At 38.4% G+C, this 17,732-nt stretch overlaps 1 protein-coding gene across 1 annotated transcript in view; it reads left to right on the top strand.

The window, feature by feature from the left end:
* The first annotated feature begins 440 nt into the window (after positions 1-440).
* Positions 441-17,732, top strand: part of DIPK1C (divergent protein kinase domain 1C) — a 76,167-nt gene continuing 58,875 nt past the window's right edge. The window contains exon 1 of the mRNA XM_075828382.1: positions 441-696. Within this exon, the coding sequence (XP_075684497.1) occupies positions 520-696 (177 nt within the window). The 5' untranslated portion in view covers positions 441-519. The remainder of the gene's footprint in view (positions 697-17,732) is intronic.

Here is a 17,732-nt window from a genome sequence, read left to right as displayed (position 1 = left end):
AGGATCCATACCAGATAATCTGGGGGTGCACAGCAAGCAGCGGTATGTTGGGATACACCAGAGCCTATGAGCTACACTAACAGCAGATCACTGTACAGACTGGTATCTGTGGGCACTGACTCAAAGGAATTCACTGCCAGATCCATCATTTCCCCTGACATCTCTATACAAGTCTGCTCCTCTGTATAACAAGTGGAGCTCATAAGTGCCTTTCTTCTCTTGTGTGAACCTTACAAGCTGCCTGTTAAGTTGGATTTCTACTTGACAGCATACAAAAGAAGGCGGAACTACAGTGGCTTCAGTTCAATAGCACATCTCAGTTTTCCTGCAAAAAGCACCAGCACAGTGAGGTAGTCACAGGAGTCCAGTTGTCCATGCAGGAAGCAGAGCAGGGGCTTGGGGAGCTGAGGAGGCTTTACTTTCTAGGTGCTCTTCACTAAGCCCCATATTATACAGTCTTCCCTGGCAGCAGCCAGCATTCTTATCCTCAGAAGATGGCACACTCCCACTGATCTTACCATGAGAATATTCCCTGGCAAATGGCTGAGAATAAAGATCTGCAAGAAAAACACTTTCCTTCTCCTGCTCTTCTGGGCTTCTTGCTGGATTTTCGTGAGCACTTTTCTGTTTGTCCACAGGAGCATGTTTTCAGATCGCTGCACTGATGAGGAGAGCAAGAAGATCCTGGCAGGACTGGTATGTAATACACTGATGCCCACTGACCACAGTAGATGGCCATCAAATATGGGTAGCACTAATGTTGTATTCATCTGAATTATAGTGCAGTGCTGCTTTTTCAATAGCAACTCCTTTAATATCTGCCCTTGAATTTAACTACATAAATAACTTGCTGCAAACCGTTTTGGAGTTTCTGGGATTAACTCAGGATCCCCCAATCCTGTATTATTGTATCTTGGGGCACAAGGTTTATTGTGATCTACATGATATATATGACATATATGATGAGGTAGGTTTAAATTCAGTTGGTTAGTTACTAAAAAAAAATAAAAAAATAGTATATATATATATATATATATATATATATATATATATATATATATATAAATTTTTTTTTTCATTTTTTTTGTTAATTTTTTTTAATTTTTTTTTTTTAAATTATTATTATTATTATTATTGTTTTTACTCCATATACTACATTAACCACGGATTATTTTACCAAAGTACAGTGGCCTCTCTGTTGCTTCCTAATAGGAGTTACTGCTATTATTATTGTAGTATGGATTCTAATGGAGACGACAGTTTGTGACAGCCTGAACAAGTGAATTTTTATATATATATATATATATATATATATATATATATATATATATATATATATATATATATACAGCATATCTTTACATTTGAGTTATCACGAGTAATTGTTGGAATTACTAAATAGTATATCAGTGGGCAATGTTCACAAAGCATATGTTGTTATTACATATCTAAGGGTATGCACGTGTTATTACATTTGTTTGATTATTGCCTTTTAATTATCTTTTGATGCTATTTTGTGAAAACCACAATTTTTTGCCTTTTATCAGACGCTCAATGCTGAGAACAAGAAAGTTTTGATCAATGAAAGCAAAGTAATTGCAACAAATATACACTAGATGGAACTGCAGTGCCCAAGAGCCCTGACATAGTTGAGATGTTTATATAAAGTGGGATACAAAATTGTTTATAAACGTAAAAGGCAAAAAAAACACACAAAAAAAAACCATTTACATCATTATAAATTTTCCCTTTATTTTTCAAACAGTGTCTGTATTTTTTCTTATTGTTTTTCTTACAAACTTTTTTTGTTTTTGTAAGAACTCACTTTATTACTTGCCTTGTGCTTATTCATCCATTATAATGATGCCTTTTCAATTTCAATAAGCTGGGGTCACAGGTAAAAGTGAAAGCTTGCCAGGATTTTTTCACTTGTAATCCCTTTTTTACGCTCCTCATTAAAGACAGTGGTGGCTTGTTTAGATATGTATTTTGTATTTTCTCTATCTAGAGGAAATTGGAAAATCATGGGAAAATACATTTTCTATTACACTTTTCTATTAAACTCCTTTTTAGAAAATGATTGCAGATCATGAATATTACCTGAAATTAGGACCAGATGGTTCTCCTACATGCCGGGATATTTACATGCCGGGATATCTGAATTTTGAACAATCTGTACTTTGAATGCAGCTTAACGGTAGATTAAGGGTATGTTTGTTCCCTTAGGTCGGATACGCTGCGTAAAAGTATGTAGCGTAGCCGACTTAGAACCCGCAGGGTACCACCAAATTGCGGTACAGTTTTTCAGGTGGTGTCTCCGCTGCGGAAAACCAAGTCAAGAAAAAAAAAGCCACTACCTCTCCCCATGCCATTTCAATGCGTCCCTCTGTTCTCCTTGCAGCCTGGCCTCCTGTCATGATGCTGCAGCCCATGTGACCGCTGCAGCCTGTGATTGGCTGAGGCAGTCACGTGGGATAAAACACCATCCCAGGAGGCTGGGCTGCACGGAGAACAGCTGGGAAGAAAAGGAGCCATCGCTATGACAACACCAGGAGGTCAAGTATAGTTTTTTCATAAATGAATTTAGATTTGCGATTTTTGCCGCGGAATTACAGTGTTTCCACTGCAAAAAGTGCAACTTTTGCTATATGTTGTGGGTTTTACTCACAAAAAAAGTGCAATGATTCCGCAGCATATATTGACATGCTACAGATTAAAAACGCACCGCAACGCAAACGCAAGTTATGAATGTTTTCACAGCAGATTTTTTCCGCAGTGTGTGGATTAAATTTGTTAAAATCTCTTCCACTTTGATGCTACTGTAAATGCTGCAGATTTTTCACACAAAATTCTGTTGTGGAAATTGCGCAGTGTTCACACTGTGTGGGAACCCGGCCTGATTACATTTAAGTTTAAAATGGATGTGCAGTTATGAGCTAAAGTTTTATGGCAGTGTTATTTTTATTTTTTCACTGCTGGCTGCTTGGCTGCTTTTTACTTCTGCTTCATTATATGGCAATGATCAGTGACTGCAGTTTTGCTGCATTGTTTTAAGCATACACTTTGCCAAAAATGAGACTTTCACATGGCTCCAGAATCCAATTGTATAGTAAGTGTGTGAAGTGTTTGTTTCCACAGACCTCTCAGTGTCTTTGTATTCAAGACCATGAAGTGTGTATCAAACTTAATATCTCATGAAGCTACAGTCTGGTCTCCCATGTTTCCTCTGAAATGACAACTCTGTGTGATGACATCAGATGTCCCCTGGTTCTCCACCCTCATCCACTCTCCCCTCATGTCCCTGTCAGTTGTTATGAATGTTAGAGTGGAAGTGGTAAGAACCCTCCAAAATTGTGACTAAATTATAAGAGAAACCACACAAGGTGTACACCACCAAAAGTTCTACTGAGAAAAGTTATCTCCCCCTATGTTGTCACACACAGAGCTGTATAAGCTCCAGTGTGACATCAGGATCGAAAAGATATAATCAATAAAATAAATATTTCACTGGAAAAATCCGGGAATACCGGCGATGTCCGAGTCAGGTGTTCTGTTTTAAAGAGGTATTCCGGTTACAACAAGTTACCCCATATCTGTAGGGTAAGGGGTAACTTGCTGATCGGTGGGTGTCCGACAGCTCGTACCCCCACCGTTTACTAGAACAGGGACCCCGAATTTGCCCGAACCCCAAGTTTGAACCAAGCGGCAGGTCGCTCATGCGCACTGTCACTCCATTCATTCTCTATGGGAGTGCCGGAGATAGCCGAGTGCAGTGTTTGGCTTTTTCCGCTGCTGCCATAGAGAATAAATGGAGCTGCAGTGTGCATGAGCGACTTGCCGCTCAGTTGAAACTTGGGGTTCGGCAACTTCGGGCTCCCCGTTCTCGTAAATGGTGGGGGTCTGAGCTGTCGGACATCCATCGATCAGCAAGTTACCCCTTACCCTACAGATAGGAGGTAACTTGTTGTAACCGTAATACCCCTTTAATATCTCCTGTACACAAGGTCAATTGACATAGGCAGGGACAGATAGACATAACCTGCTAATATAAGACTCTGGCTTACATCAATACTCAGCTCTACGACTCACAGCTGAGTGATTCAGCATTTTAACCCTTTCAGGACCGAGCTGCTCATTTTGGCCTTCAGGACCAGCCCCATTTTTTCAAATTTGACATGTGTCCCTTTATGTGGAATGCTTTTAACCTATCCAAGTTATTCTGAGATTGTTTTCTCATGACATATTGTACTTTATGCTAGTGGAAAAATGTGGTCAATAAATTCATTGCTTATTTGTGAAAAACACCAAAATGTAAAGAAAATTAGCAAAAATTATGATTTTTCAAATTTTTAATTTATCTACTTGTAAGACAGACAGTAATACCACACAAAATAGTTACTATTTCACATATTCCATATGTCTGCTTTATATTTGCATTGTTTTTTGAACATTATTTTATATTTCTACGACGTTACAAGGCTTAGAACTTTAAAGCAGCAATTTCTCACATTTTCAAGAAAATTTCCAAAACCTATTTTTATAGGTAGCAGTTCAGTTCTGAAGTGGCTTTGAGGGCCTTATATATAGAAACCCCCATAAGTCAACCAATTTTAAAAACTACACCCCTCAAAGTATTCAATACAGCATTTAGAAAGTTTCTTAACCCTTTAAGTATTTCACAGGAATTAAAGAAAAGTAGAGGGGAAATTTACAAATTTCTTTTTTTTGTCGGAAAATCTATTTTAATAAATTTTTTCTGTAACACAAAAGGATTTACCAGAGAAACGCAACTCAATATATATTACCCGGATTGTGCAGTTTTTAGAAATATCCCACATGTGGCTCTAGTGCGCTAATGGACTGAAACACAGGCCTCAGAACCAAAGGAGCACCTAGTGGATTTTGGGGCCTCCTTTTTATTAGAATATATTTTAGGCACCATGTCAGGTTTGAAGGTTTTGTAGTGCCAAAACAGTGGAAACACCTCCAAAAAGACACCATTTGGCAAACTACACACCTCAAGGAATTCATCAAGGGGTGTAGTGAGCATTTTAACCCCACAGGTTTTTTGCTGAATTTTATGAAATTAGTCCGTAAAAATGAAAATCTAAATTTTTTTCAATAAAACTTAGAAATTATACATTTTTACAAGCAATAAAGAAGAAAAAGCACCCCAAGATTTGTAAAGCAATTTCTCCTGATTACGGCAATACCACATATATGCAGTAGTTTGGACGCACAGCAGGGCTCAGAAGCGAAGGAGCGCTATTTGGCTTTTGGAGATCAAGTTTACTCAATTGGTTTTCTGGTGTCATGTCGCATTTGCAATGCCCCTGAGGGACCAAAACAGTGGACAACCCCCAGAAGTGACCCCATTTGGGAAACTACAGCCCTAAAAAGAATTTGTCTAGGGGTATATTGAGCATTTTGATCCCATAGGTTTTTTGCTGAATTTAGTGGAATTAGGCCGTCAAAACTTCTATTGTTTTTTTTGTTTTTTTTTTATGCCGTTCACCGTGCGCTATAAATGACATATTTAATTTATTCTGTGGGTCGATGTGATTACGGCGATACCATATGTATATAGGTTTTTTTATGTTTTATGGTGTTTGCACGATAAAATCACGATTTAAAAAAAATATTTTGTTTTTGTGTCGCCATATTCTTCTTATTATTATTATCAGGAAAGCTGTGTGAGGGCTTGTTGTTTGCGGAACAAACTGTAGTTTTTATCGGTACACTTTTTGGGTGCATGCGACTTTTTGATCCCTATATATGAAAATTATTTGGGAGCTGAAGTGACTAAAAATAGCGATTCCGGTATAGTTGTTTTTTTTTTATGGCAGTCACCGTGTGGGATAAATTACATTATATCTTTATAGTTCAGGCCGTTACGGACGCAGCGATACTAATTATGCATAGTTTATTTATTTTTTTCATTTTTTTCTAATAATAAAGGACTCTATAAGGGAAAAAAAGGCAATTTTAAAATTTTATTATTTTGACATTTTACTTTTGTACATTTTTTGTAACTTTTTTAACTTTTTTTTTTTTTTAGTCCTTCTAGGGACTTGAAGATCCAATTGTTGGATCGTTGTTATAATACCCTGCAATTCTTATGTATTGCAGGGTATTATACCTGTCAGTTTCACACTGACAGGAGGTATATTAGGTCCTGCCTCTGGCAGGACGTAATCGCCTTCAATAGATGGCAGACCCGAAGCCTTTGTTAGGCTTCCGGTTGCCATAGCAATCGCCCCCTGCAACAATCGGCCCCCGCAATCGCGTGGCGGGGTGCAGATGTTGCTATAACAACTTAAATGTGGCGGTCACTATTGACTGCCGCAATTAAGGGATTAATTGGTTCGGATCACCGCTGTGATCCGACCTGATGTTTTCCCCCAGTACTAAGGCTGCTAGAAGCAGCCTGTACTTGGAGATGCCGGGCTGCGGGGAGCATCTGTGTGCTCTGTTAGGAGCACACGTAGATTAACGGGCTGCAGGCACAATGACCAGCTCTGCAGCCCGTTAATCTACGTGGGGTGGTCAGGAAGGGGTTAAGCACTAGAGACAGAGAATGATAAAGGTCCTGGCAGGACAGTACCTAGATATTCTTATATTCCATTTTACCAATGAACCATGACAGGTTTATAACTGTTCTATTGCCTATAGCAAAAAAACAGTGCTCTATTATCTTTCATCTTCCACTGAAAACATTAGCAATACTTCTACTTCTTCTATACAGTAGTTGTGAGCATTAGCTGCGTTTTGCTCTCATATATGAAAGTCTGGTTTAGTGTTCCCTTTTGCATTATGTGCTTTGTGGACTTAATTAGTATTTGGTAATGCAATGAGTAGATCTTATATGAATATTTTATTTTTAGTATTTGTTTAGTGAATTAGGGCTGTGTCTCTATTGAATCCCATACTAGCTGTGATTACAGCTAGACAAGCATGTTAGCACTGGTGGACTGAGTTCACAGCAACAATAAAGGGGTCTATACACATTCGACAAAAGCTCGGCCAACAATCTAATGTGTATGGGGGATTTCCTCGTAGATGTCGGGGAAAGAAGAAACTAGGATGTTGGATTTCATCTTGCCCAATATTTTGTTCCTACAGGAGATATGTAAGCAAAAGCCTGTCTGGCAATGGCTTATTCTCTTCTCGCCATTGAAAACACATGCACGCTCAACCAAGTGTGTATATATATATATATATATATATATATATATATATAGGAGTCGGGAGAAATAACTGGCAGTCGAAGAAGTGTTTAGCCGGCAATGTGTATGGTTAACTTAACTTCATAGATGGAACTACTATGCCTTGTGTTTCAATGGACAACGTAATTGCTATTCAACTGCCAAAAGGGTTATCAAAAAAGGATAACTTTTATGAACTAGGAGTATAAATTATGATGTTACTTTTCCATGATCACTGATAATTGAGGACTGAGTAGCCAAGCTTAGTTGAGGGGCCGCATTGCCCCTTATACAAACAATGGGGCCCAGTAGTGTACCTCACCTAACTAAAGCTGTCAGTAAAGTGGATTATTCCCCCATCACAGACTAATTTTGATATTCATTGTTGATCAGCTGAACATCTCATAATAAGTAAAGTCATCAGAGTCCAACCCTGGTTATAACATAGCTGACTAGCAGTGACATTAGTTTTTAGTGGGAGGAATATGCAGAACATCACAGCGATGTTATACCTCTTATTATCACAACACATGACTTCAATAGATGTTAGACTACAAGCATTGGATTTATTAGTAGTTTATAATGTGATGTTACTGCTGAAGGCTAAGAAAGCAATCAAACAGTTAAGAGTGTGTTAACTAAATGGAAAGAAATAATTTGTATTATCAATGTTCTGTGTATGGCCCGGGGCAGTTATAACTCGAAGAAGCACATATTCCTAATTTAACACACGCTGTCAGTTTAGTATCTGCACATTTTTCTTGTTATCTGTGACCAGGCCGATTTCACTGCAGGAACTGCCAGCAGGTAGAAATCGAAACCTCTGAGGTCTGGAAGTTATTGTATATAAGGGCTCACCGCAGTTACTCATTCTAAGTCGGAATCCACTTAGACACTGAGTTTGTGCTAATAGTACAAACCCTCTCGCCCTACGCCACATACCTGAGAATATTTGTGGATCTGTTTGCCATTGATTTCCATGATAAAAAAAAGTATACTTTAAAGGGGTTTTCCCATGAGGATATGTCTTGTGGATATGTAATAAATGTCAAATAGATGCTGGGCCCACCTCTGGCACCCGCACCTATCTCTGTTTTAGCTTTTTGTGCTCACGCTGCCACCCGGTCACTTACTGATTACATTGTCGGGAGTTACGGAAACAGCGTAAATCGCTGAGCTACTCTGTTTCCGTAACTCACATAGAACTGAATAGTAGTTACAGAAACAGCATAGCTTGCATGCTACACTGCTTCCGTAACTCCCGACCATGTAACCAGGAAGTGTCCAGGAGTCAGCGTGAGCACAAAAAGCTAGAACGGAGATAGGTGTGGGACTCAGAGGTGAGCCCCGCATCTATCTGACAATTATGACATATCCTGTGGATATTCTGCAAAATATAATTTTTCATAGGTTTTTCGTAGAATTTATTTGCATTAGGCCGTTAAAGTGAAAAATATGTTTTTTCCCAATAAAATGTAGTTTTAGCTCAAACGTTTTCATTTTTACAAGGCATTTAGGAGAAAAAGCACCCCATATGTGGTCATAAATTACTTTTTGGGAACATGGCAGTGCTCAGAAGAGAAGTAGCGCCTTTTAGCTTTTGAAGCGCAGATATATCTGGAATATGCCATGTCGCATTTGCAAAGCCCCTGAGGTACCAGTACAGTGGAACACCATTTTGGAAACCACTCTCCTTAAGGAATTTATCTGGGGTGTAGTTAGCATTTTGACCTTTCTGGTGTTTCAGAGAATGTATTAGGATTGGATTGTAAAAATGGAAAAAATATGTAGTTTTAGTAGTTTTAGTTAAAATTTTTCATTTTTACAAGGACTATAGGAGAAAATGTTTGTACCGCAATGTTGGTAGAGAATTTTCTCCTGAGTACTGCAATTATCCATATGTGGTCATAAACTGATGTTTGGTCATAAACCGTGTTTGGTCACGCGGCATGGCTCAGAAGGGAAGGAGTGCCATTTGGCTTTTGCAGCGCAGATTTTGCTGAATTGGTTTCTGTGGGCCATGTCGTATTTGCAGAGCCCATTAAGTAGCAGTACAGTAGAAATTCTCCAAATGTCATCCAATTTGAGACTATATCTCTCAAAAAATTTAATTAAGGTGTAGTGAGCATTTTGACCCTCAGGCGGTTTATAGATTTTACTAGAATTGGGGCATGAAAAGTATATTTTTTCCAATAATATGTAGTATTAGCTTATAATTTTTCATTTTCACAAGAAATACAGGAGAAAAGACACCCCAAAATTTGTTGGGGTAAAGAAATACCCCATATGTGGTTGTAAACTGCTGTTTGGACACATGGCAAGGCTCTAAAGGTAAAGAACATAGTTTAGTTTTTGGAGTGAAGATTTTACAAATAGTTTTTTGAGGCCATGCTCCATTGAGCTGAGGTACCAGTACAGTGAAACCCCCAGAAAAGTGACCCCATTTGGGAAACTAAACCCCTTTAAGGAATTTATCATGAGGTATACTGAGCATTTTGACCCCACACAGATTGGAATTTTCTATTTTTTAACAGATATGCTATTACAGTGCCCAATATGTTGTGCCCGGCTAGTACCACTGGAGATACACACACAATAAATTGTTAAGCGGGTCCTCCAGAGTACAGTAATACCCCATATGTGGTCATAAACTGCTGTTTGGGCACACTGCCAGGCTCGGAAGGACAGAAATTTGGCTTTTGGAGAGCGGATTTTACTTGGTAATAGTTTTGTTTAGGGTTTTACTGGTATTTCAGTTTATAATGTGGGGGCATTGTAGGCTTAGTGGAGTATATCAGCGCATAATAAGCTGGTATAATAATTGGGTAAATAAATAATGGAATTAGTTATCCATGGATATTGACGTATGCTTTGAACGAAACCTTTATTCACAGGACAGTTTTTTCTGAGCAGGTGTCAGATTTATTAAGGGTGTCCGTAATATTGTGCAAAATAGTACAAGTATTGCCTAATCTTTGACTTCTTCACTAGTCCCATGTTCAGCACAAGACCCTAAAATGTAATGGTCCCTGCTGCATCTACAGGGTCCACCTTTGGGGCCTAGCAAATGATGACGTGGGGTTTTAGGCGAAGAACTGCTGGACATATAAATTAGTCTGGGATGTCGTTTTGCATCATTGTTTTTTCCGAGCTTCATAACTTTTTATATTTCTGTTGACGAGCTGTGTGAGTGCTTGATTTTCATGGGACGAACTGTAGTTTTTATTAGTATCATTTTGGAGTACAATTTTTTGGGAGGTGAGGAAACCAGAAAAACAGCCATTCTGGCACTTTTTTATGCATTTTTTACAGCGCTCACCATGCAGTATAAACAACATGTTTACTTTATTCTGCAGTTAGATATGATTATGGTGATACCAAATTGATATAGTTTTTTAATGTTTTACTACTTTTACAGAATAGAGACACTTTTTTCTAAATAAAATAATGTTTTGGTGTCACCATATTCTGAGAGCCATAACTTTTTTTATTTTTTTGCCGACGGAGCAGTGTGGGGGCTTGTTTTTTGCATGACAGTTTTAATTAGTACCATTTTGAGATATATTTTGATCACTTTTTATTCCATTTTTTTATGAGACAGGGTGACCAAAAAAGGAAATTCTGTCATTGTTTTCTATTTAATTTTTTTACGGTGTTCACTGTGTTAAATAATATAATATAAATAATATAATATTTTTATAGTTCAGGCCGATACAAACGCGGCGATACCTATTATGTATAATTTATTTTATTATTTAATTTTTTTTCTAATTATAAAGCACTTGATCAGGAAAACAGGGCGATTCTTGCTTTTATGACTCAAAACTTTTTTTTATTTATTTTTCTAAAAAGTTTTTTTCTACTTTTTTTTATTTACACTTACTAAAGGACTTCAAGGCCTGATCTTCGGATCCCCTGTACAATACACTGCACTGCTTATGTAGTGCCGTGTATTGTAGCTATCATTTTTCAACTGACAGTCAGTCTATTAGGTCCCGCCTTTGGTAGGACCTAATAGGCTTCCATATATGGCCGACAAGGAGGCCATTGTTAGGCTTCCTGGTTGCCATAGCAACCATTGGCAGCCAGCTATTATGCGCGAGGGGCCGATGGGCTTCATAGGGAGCTCCTCCCTCTGTCTCAACCACTTATGATACAGTCGCTATTAACCGTGGCATTTAAGGGGTTAAGCGGCAGCGATAATAGATAACTGAGATCTCCGCCATTGCAGTGGGATGTCAGTTGTATATTAAAGCTGGCAACTGTTGAGGATGGCGCGGGCAGAGCTCCTATGCCTGCTTCATCCTCATGGCGTAACTGTATGTCCATTTGTGTTAAGGCACGGGGTTGAAATTAGTTTTGCAAGCTTTCATTTTAATATATCATGCACTTTGCTCCTTATTCCGCAAAATTATACTTGTAAATGAATTCCAAACCATAATAAGGCTTTCACATAAAAAGATCATTACAATTCTTATATATGCATAATAACAATGCCATTTTTATTACAAAAGGAATTAATTTTGGTATGAACTACAAGCAAACATGATGGGAATTATATAAAGTAGTTTCTAGAGTTTAAAGTGCAGGTTCACCTTGAAACTACTTATCGAACTATATTAGGGACTATATTAGACAATACATAATGTGAATATTTAAAAAATTGCATTCTTCAATCAAGATTTATATCGCAGCTAAATATAAACAAATTCGTCAAGAGACTGCATGTTACTATTAGAACCCTCCTACATGCAGGAACGTTGTAGGGGACATGAAGCATTGCACATCTTCCATTGAAATCAATCGGTGTCTGAGCAATGGTACCTCCAGAGCAAGAGCCTTTCTTTGCAGTTGCTCACTGCTTAATTGGGGGCCCCCTCTATTATTTCCATTGTGCTCGAAGAACTTATGCAAAGAAGTTGTCCAAAAAGGAAAACCCCTTTATTATATTTTGAAAAGTAGATTTACAGTGAACCTAAACTTGAACCCCTTGAGGAAGAAGCAATTTTGGGCTTTCAGGACACAATCATTTTTTTTGTTTTTTCATCACTGCTTACCATGAGCCAACATTTTTCCAGCAGCTTAGCTATATGTTAGGTGGGTGGGGTGGAAAAAATACAGCAATTCTACTATCTATTTTTGGGATGTTTTTTTTACAGCGTTCACCGTGCTGCATAAATGACATGTTAACTTTATTTTGCAAGTCCTTACGGCGATACCATATTTATAGCGTTTTTTTTTAAATGTTTTACTACTTTTACACAGTAAAAACACCTTTGGAAAAAAATCCTTTGTTTTTGTGTTACTGCATTCTGAGAGCCATAACTGTTTTATTTTTCTGTCGACAGATTTCATGAGGGCTTGTTTAATGCGGGACTAGTTGTAGTTTTCCTAGATACCATTTTGGGATACATAGTACTGATTGTTTAACTTTTACTTATTTTCTTGGAGTGAGTGGGATAAACAAAAAAATTATTATTTCAGATAAATAACGACTTAGCTCTATAGTACGGGTCGTTGCAGTTGCGGCGATACCAATTATGTAAACTGTTTTCTTTTATTATTTTTTTATTCCTCTAGGGGTCTTGGACGAGCAATCGTTTGATCGCTTACATATTATACACTGCAATACTTTAACTGCCTCTGGGCCATAGGTATACACACATGGCACCACATGGACAACAATGGGGTAACAGTCAACCACTTAGATGTCGCGGTCGCTATTGATCACGGCATCTGAGAGGATAAACGGCCGGGTATTCGAGTTATCTCAGATTCTGGCTATTACAGCTGACGCCTGCTCTGAATGGTGCCAGCACAGCTCCAGTTACCTGCACCGCCTCTGTGCCATACATTTATGGATCTTTGTGCTAACTACAGAGTGTCAGCTCCATAAATGGCAGAAGTCACTAAGGGGTTAAATAAACACTTGGCAAATAGTTATTAACATTTTTAGCCTACTCCTAAAATAACACAAATTGATAACATGATCTAAAAATTGATAGAAATTAAATGTGCTCATGTTTTTTCTGCTCTAGATCTCAAATACAGGTTCATTCTCTTCAACTTTTGAGTTGTACCATAAACAGGAAAAGGTATAGCCCACAGCTATTGAGCTAATGCTTAAGTAATGGATACTGGCTTACTAAGGTCAGAGAGGCGGCAGACTTCAGGTGTAAGCCTTTTGTTTTCATGTTTTTGTAATTTCGCGTTAAATTACAGGTCTGGGAAACAGAAATTGCACCTTGTCATTCATGTATTACAAAGGTATAATATATAAGTTTAGACATGTGTCATACTACAGTTTTAAAGATAATAAATAAAAAAAACAACTCACACGATAAAGATATTGTGCCCTATGTCTAATTTGAGGTGCACATTCATTTTGTTGTATTATTGTTCCTCAGTATACTTTTTACTGTATTTAATCATGCAGATTACAATCTGTCAGCACACATTCAGGAATGTTCAGTACTTCTATAGACAACAATTCACATCAGTAGAAACAATGTCTCTTTCCGAACTGCTTCATTCTTAATTTATCTCCTTGCTCTTCTCATTCTTTTTCTCTTGCAGAATGGCACTTTAATAAAAAATAAAATAGTTCAGCCAACAGCTATTGGAATGGACATGTTATTTCGATGGAGAGAGGGATACAAAGAACTTCCACACGTCTCTTGTGCCACTTATCTTGAGTGCAATAAAGGGTTGGGTAGAGAAAACTTCAACCTGTCCAATCTCAGGAGACATCAGGGGAATGGTGGCTGTACCCATATACATGCACATAAGGTTATTGGTGTATCCCATCAAAATCTGGTTAATATATATATATATATATATATATATATATATATATATATATATATATCGCCAGCTTAAAGGGTCTGTCCACTGTAGATCCCCAACAATCAGCTGTAATCTGTGGGGAAACCTGGCAGTAATTGTTACATTTCTCTGCAGCGCCACCACAGGGGAAATTAAGCATTATACAGTGCCTATTTAAATCAGTGGGTTGTCTGTAATGCAGAACTGGACAGGTCCTCCGGTCTCTTGACCATGAGATGAGGATCCTAAATGAGCTGCCCCCCTTCCCATTAACTAAGAATTCCCTAATACGTTATATGAAAATTGGTTTTCTAAACAAGACAACCTTTTTAAGTGACTTTAAAGTGTTTCTCATCGAACGCCTGGTGAACAAGACTAAGATATATCCTACCCATATACTCAATGAATTCCTTTATTTTGGTGTTTACCCATATACTCAATCAATTCAACTCTCTAAAAGAATTGCAGGTATGGTTACTAGTTGAGGAATCAAAGTTTTTTACCCAGATGAGGAACATGGTGTTGTATCAGATAAGTTAGGTGTGATAATATTGGATTGTTAGTGGACTGGTTAGTCACCACCCTTCTGGTCTACAACTATCTCTCATGTAAACATGGTTGCTCGGGTTGGCAGAATGGGCGAGTCATTTCTATGGTGTGAGCAGGAATAGATGATCGCAAGACACATCTGGTGCTGCTTTATCCTGGCAAAACACTAGAATCCAACCTTTCTGATTGATGTTTTCCCTAGTGGTCTGCTGGCCACATCACAATTGATTTTCGGTCGATTCTGACAAAATTGGTGGGATCAGCTAACAAAAACCTCATGTGTATGGTCAACCTTATTTTATAACATGTATTAGACATTAACATAGTCCATTTACAGTAACAACAATATTACATAAATGGGACAGTGCCCAGATAAGACTTAAGGTATTTTTTCCAGAATGGAAAATAAAATGTATCTGATCGCTGGGGGCCCCACCACTGGGCCCTCCACCTATTGCAAGAGAGGGGTCCTGAACCCTAAGATCCTCCTCGCTGCACCTCTTGCAGTGAGGAGGAACCAGGGATTCGGTATACCCTACGGGCGATCAGTGGGAGTCCAAACAGTGGGGCCTCCCAGCGATCAGACAATTATCACCTACCCTGTGAATAGGTGAATATCTTCCATTCTGGGAATACCCCATTAAATAGATAAAGAAAGAAAATCAACAACCTACAAAAACCTCTAACAAAACCAAAAAGGCATAAAGAAAGGGTCCCTAAACTACAAGTAGACGACCTAAACGCGAACAATAATGGAACATAGCACCCAGAATAAAATATAAAATCTTTATTAAATACAATGCACAATGACATAATACAGAGTAAAAGGATGGACCATACAAGGACAGTTAATAGGTTAGGTGAGATGTTAAAAACCTAGTGGTCTACAGAGACAACCGACCATCAGTAGCCATGAACCACTCCAATATCCCACAGCAAGCAGAACATTATCAGAAGGCAATACCAGTTATAACATGCCCACAGATATCAAATATAAATAAAGATAGTATGCCTCTAAAGGTATAAAAGATATATATCTGCTATGCATAAGTATGTGGCAAATATATATATATATATATATATATATATATATATATATGCTATTTAAACAGCAACGCTAAAAAGATAGTAGTAAGATAACATGCTGAAGAGACAAGCTGAAAATCACAAAGATTTTATGCAAGGATACAGCACAGCAGCAATTAACACATACCCTGAGACATGGTGGGGAGTGGGACAGGCAACGTCAGGTACTGGCAAAAGAACAATGCCTTGATGTGTGTTTTGCCCTACAGACCGGCTTCGTCAGAAAGAAAATCAGCCTATGACTGCAAGGACACGTCAGAAAGCTCCCAATGTACATACTAAATGTGTCCTTAGGGCTCTATTGTCAGACAGAGGCCAAAAGAGTGTCCTTTTGACCTCCGTCATTAAAGTCTATGGGTGACAGATCCGTTAAATGGAGGTCTATCAGTGCCATCTGTTAGGCCTGATTTACACGAGCGTGTGCGTTTTGCGCACGCAAAAAATGCGTCGTTTTGCGCGCATCATCAGTGTATGATGCGCGGCTGCGTGATTTTCGCGCAGCTGCCATCATTATGACACTCCGTTTGAATGTTTGTAAACAGAAAAGCACGTGGTGCTTTTCTGTTTACATTCAGAGTTTGACATCTGTTGCGCGAACCACGCAGTTCGCACGGAAGTGCTTCCGTGCAACCTGCGTAGTTTTCACGCACCCATTGACTTCAATGGGTGCGTGATGCGCGAACAGCGCACAAAGAAAGGACATGTCGTCAGTTTTACGCAACGCACTCGCGCTGCGCAAAACTCACGCACTGTCTGCACTGCCCCATAGCCTAATATAGGTGCGTACGACATGTGTGAAAAGCACGTGCGTCGCACGCGCGTATATTACGCTCGTGTGAATGATGCCTAACTCAGAGGCTAAAATTGTATCTATTTAATGGACAATACATGAAAAGGGTCATGACAGTTGCTGAAATATCTGTTAAAAGGATACCATTATAGCCTATAAGTAATGGATGTCACTTTTCAATAAACCCTTTGCATTAGATAGACTTTTTTTTACGGAATTCCTTGACCAAGATGAATAATTTTTCTAAATGATTTATAGCCATAGATTGGCATTAACCCTGAAGCTGAACCACGTTCAGTTCAATGCAGCTGAGCTGCAATTCCAGACACAACCTATGGACAGGTGTGGCGCTGTTTCTGGAAGAAAGCAGACATTATTTTTAATGCTGGGCACATCTTTAACTGAGAACTCAGATCAGACAAGTTGAACGACTCATAATGTATTTTTAATCTTAGAAAAATTGTTATGCTTGTCTTTAGTAATCTTATAAACTTTCATTTTGGACATTGTTCCTACCATTTTTTAACATCTAGAACCATACCGAGAAATTAGAGCTCACAGTCGAAGTACATATAAAAATACAATAATTTTATTATACAGATATAACATACATTAACAAACATTTTAAAGAAAAACCCATAAGGTTTTAGGACTTTAAACCACTGCGATATTGAAGAGCACAAACAAGGAGAGTACTGACTAAACAGAAGTAATGGGTAAACTACAGACACCCAGACTACCCACGACGAATGTAAGAAATATCTCAGACGTACTAGGTTCAAACCGAGACACCCTAAAAGCCTCAAATAGCCCCTCTAAGTAAATACCTAATGGAAGTAAAGGAGGGGGAAGGCAAAGGGAACGATAAGTATCAATCATAAGCTGTCAGGCATGTAGTCTTACCCATGGTATGTAAAGAGAGAGTTCACAGGTCCGTGTTGGCTCAGTCGCAGGGACCCCAACGCGCGTTTCGCCGTTAGATGCTTCCTCAGGGGGTACAATATCGCAGTGGTTTTTACTAGAGTCCTAAAACCTTATGGGTTTTTCTTAAAAATGTTTGTTAATGTATGTTATATCTGTATAATAAAATTATTGTATTTTTATATGTACTTCGACTGTGAGCTCTAATTTCTCGGTATGGTTCTAACTGTTATGGAGCAGTCTATATGCTAACTATGGGGGGAAGATGGTGTCTCACACTTCACCCAGCCCACAATTATAATACGCTTGGAGCCTATTTATTTACATTTTTTAACATCTGTAGTAAGTAAAATATT

This window comes from Rhinoderma darwinii, chromosome 5 (genome assembly GCF_050947455.1).
Source record: "Rhinoderma darwinii isolate aRhiDar2 chromosome 5, aRhiDar2.hap1, whole genome shotgun sequence".
Taxonomy (NCBI): Eukaryota; Metazoa; Chordata; class Amphibia; order Anura; family Rhinodermatidae; genus Rhinoderma; species Rhinoderma darwinii.
This window is presented reverse-complemented; position numbering and strand designations above follow the sequence as displayed.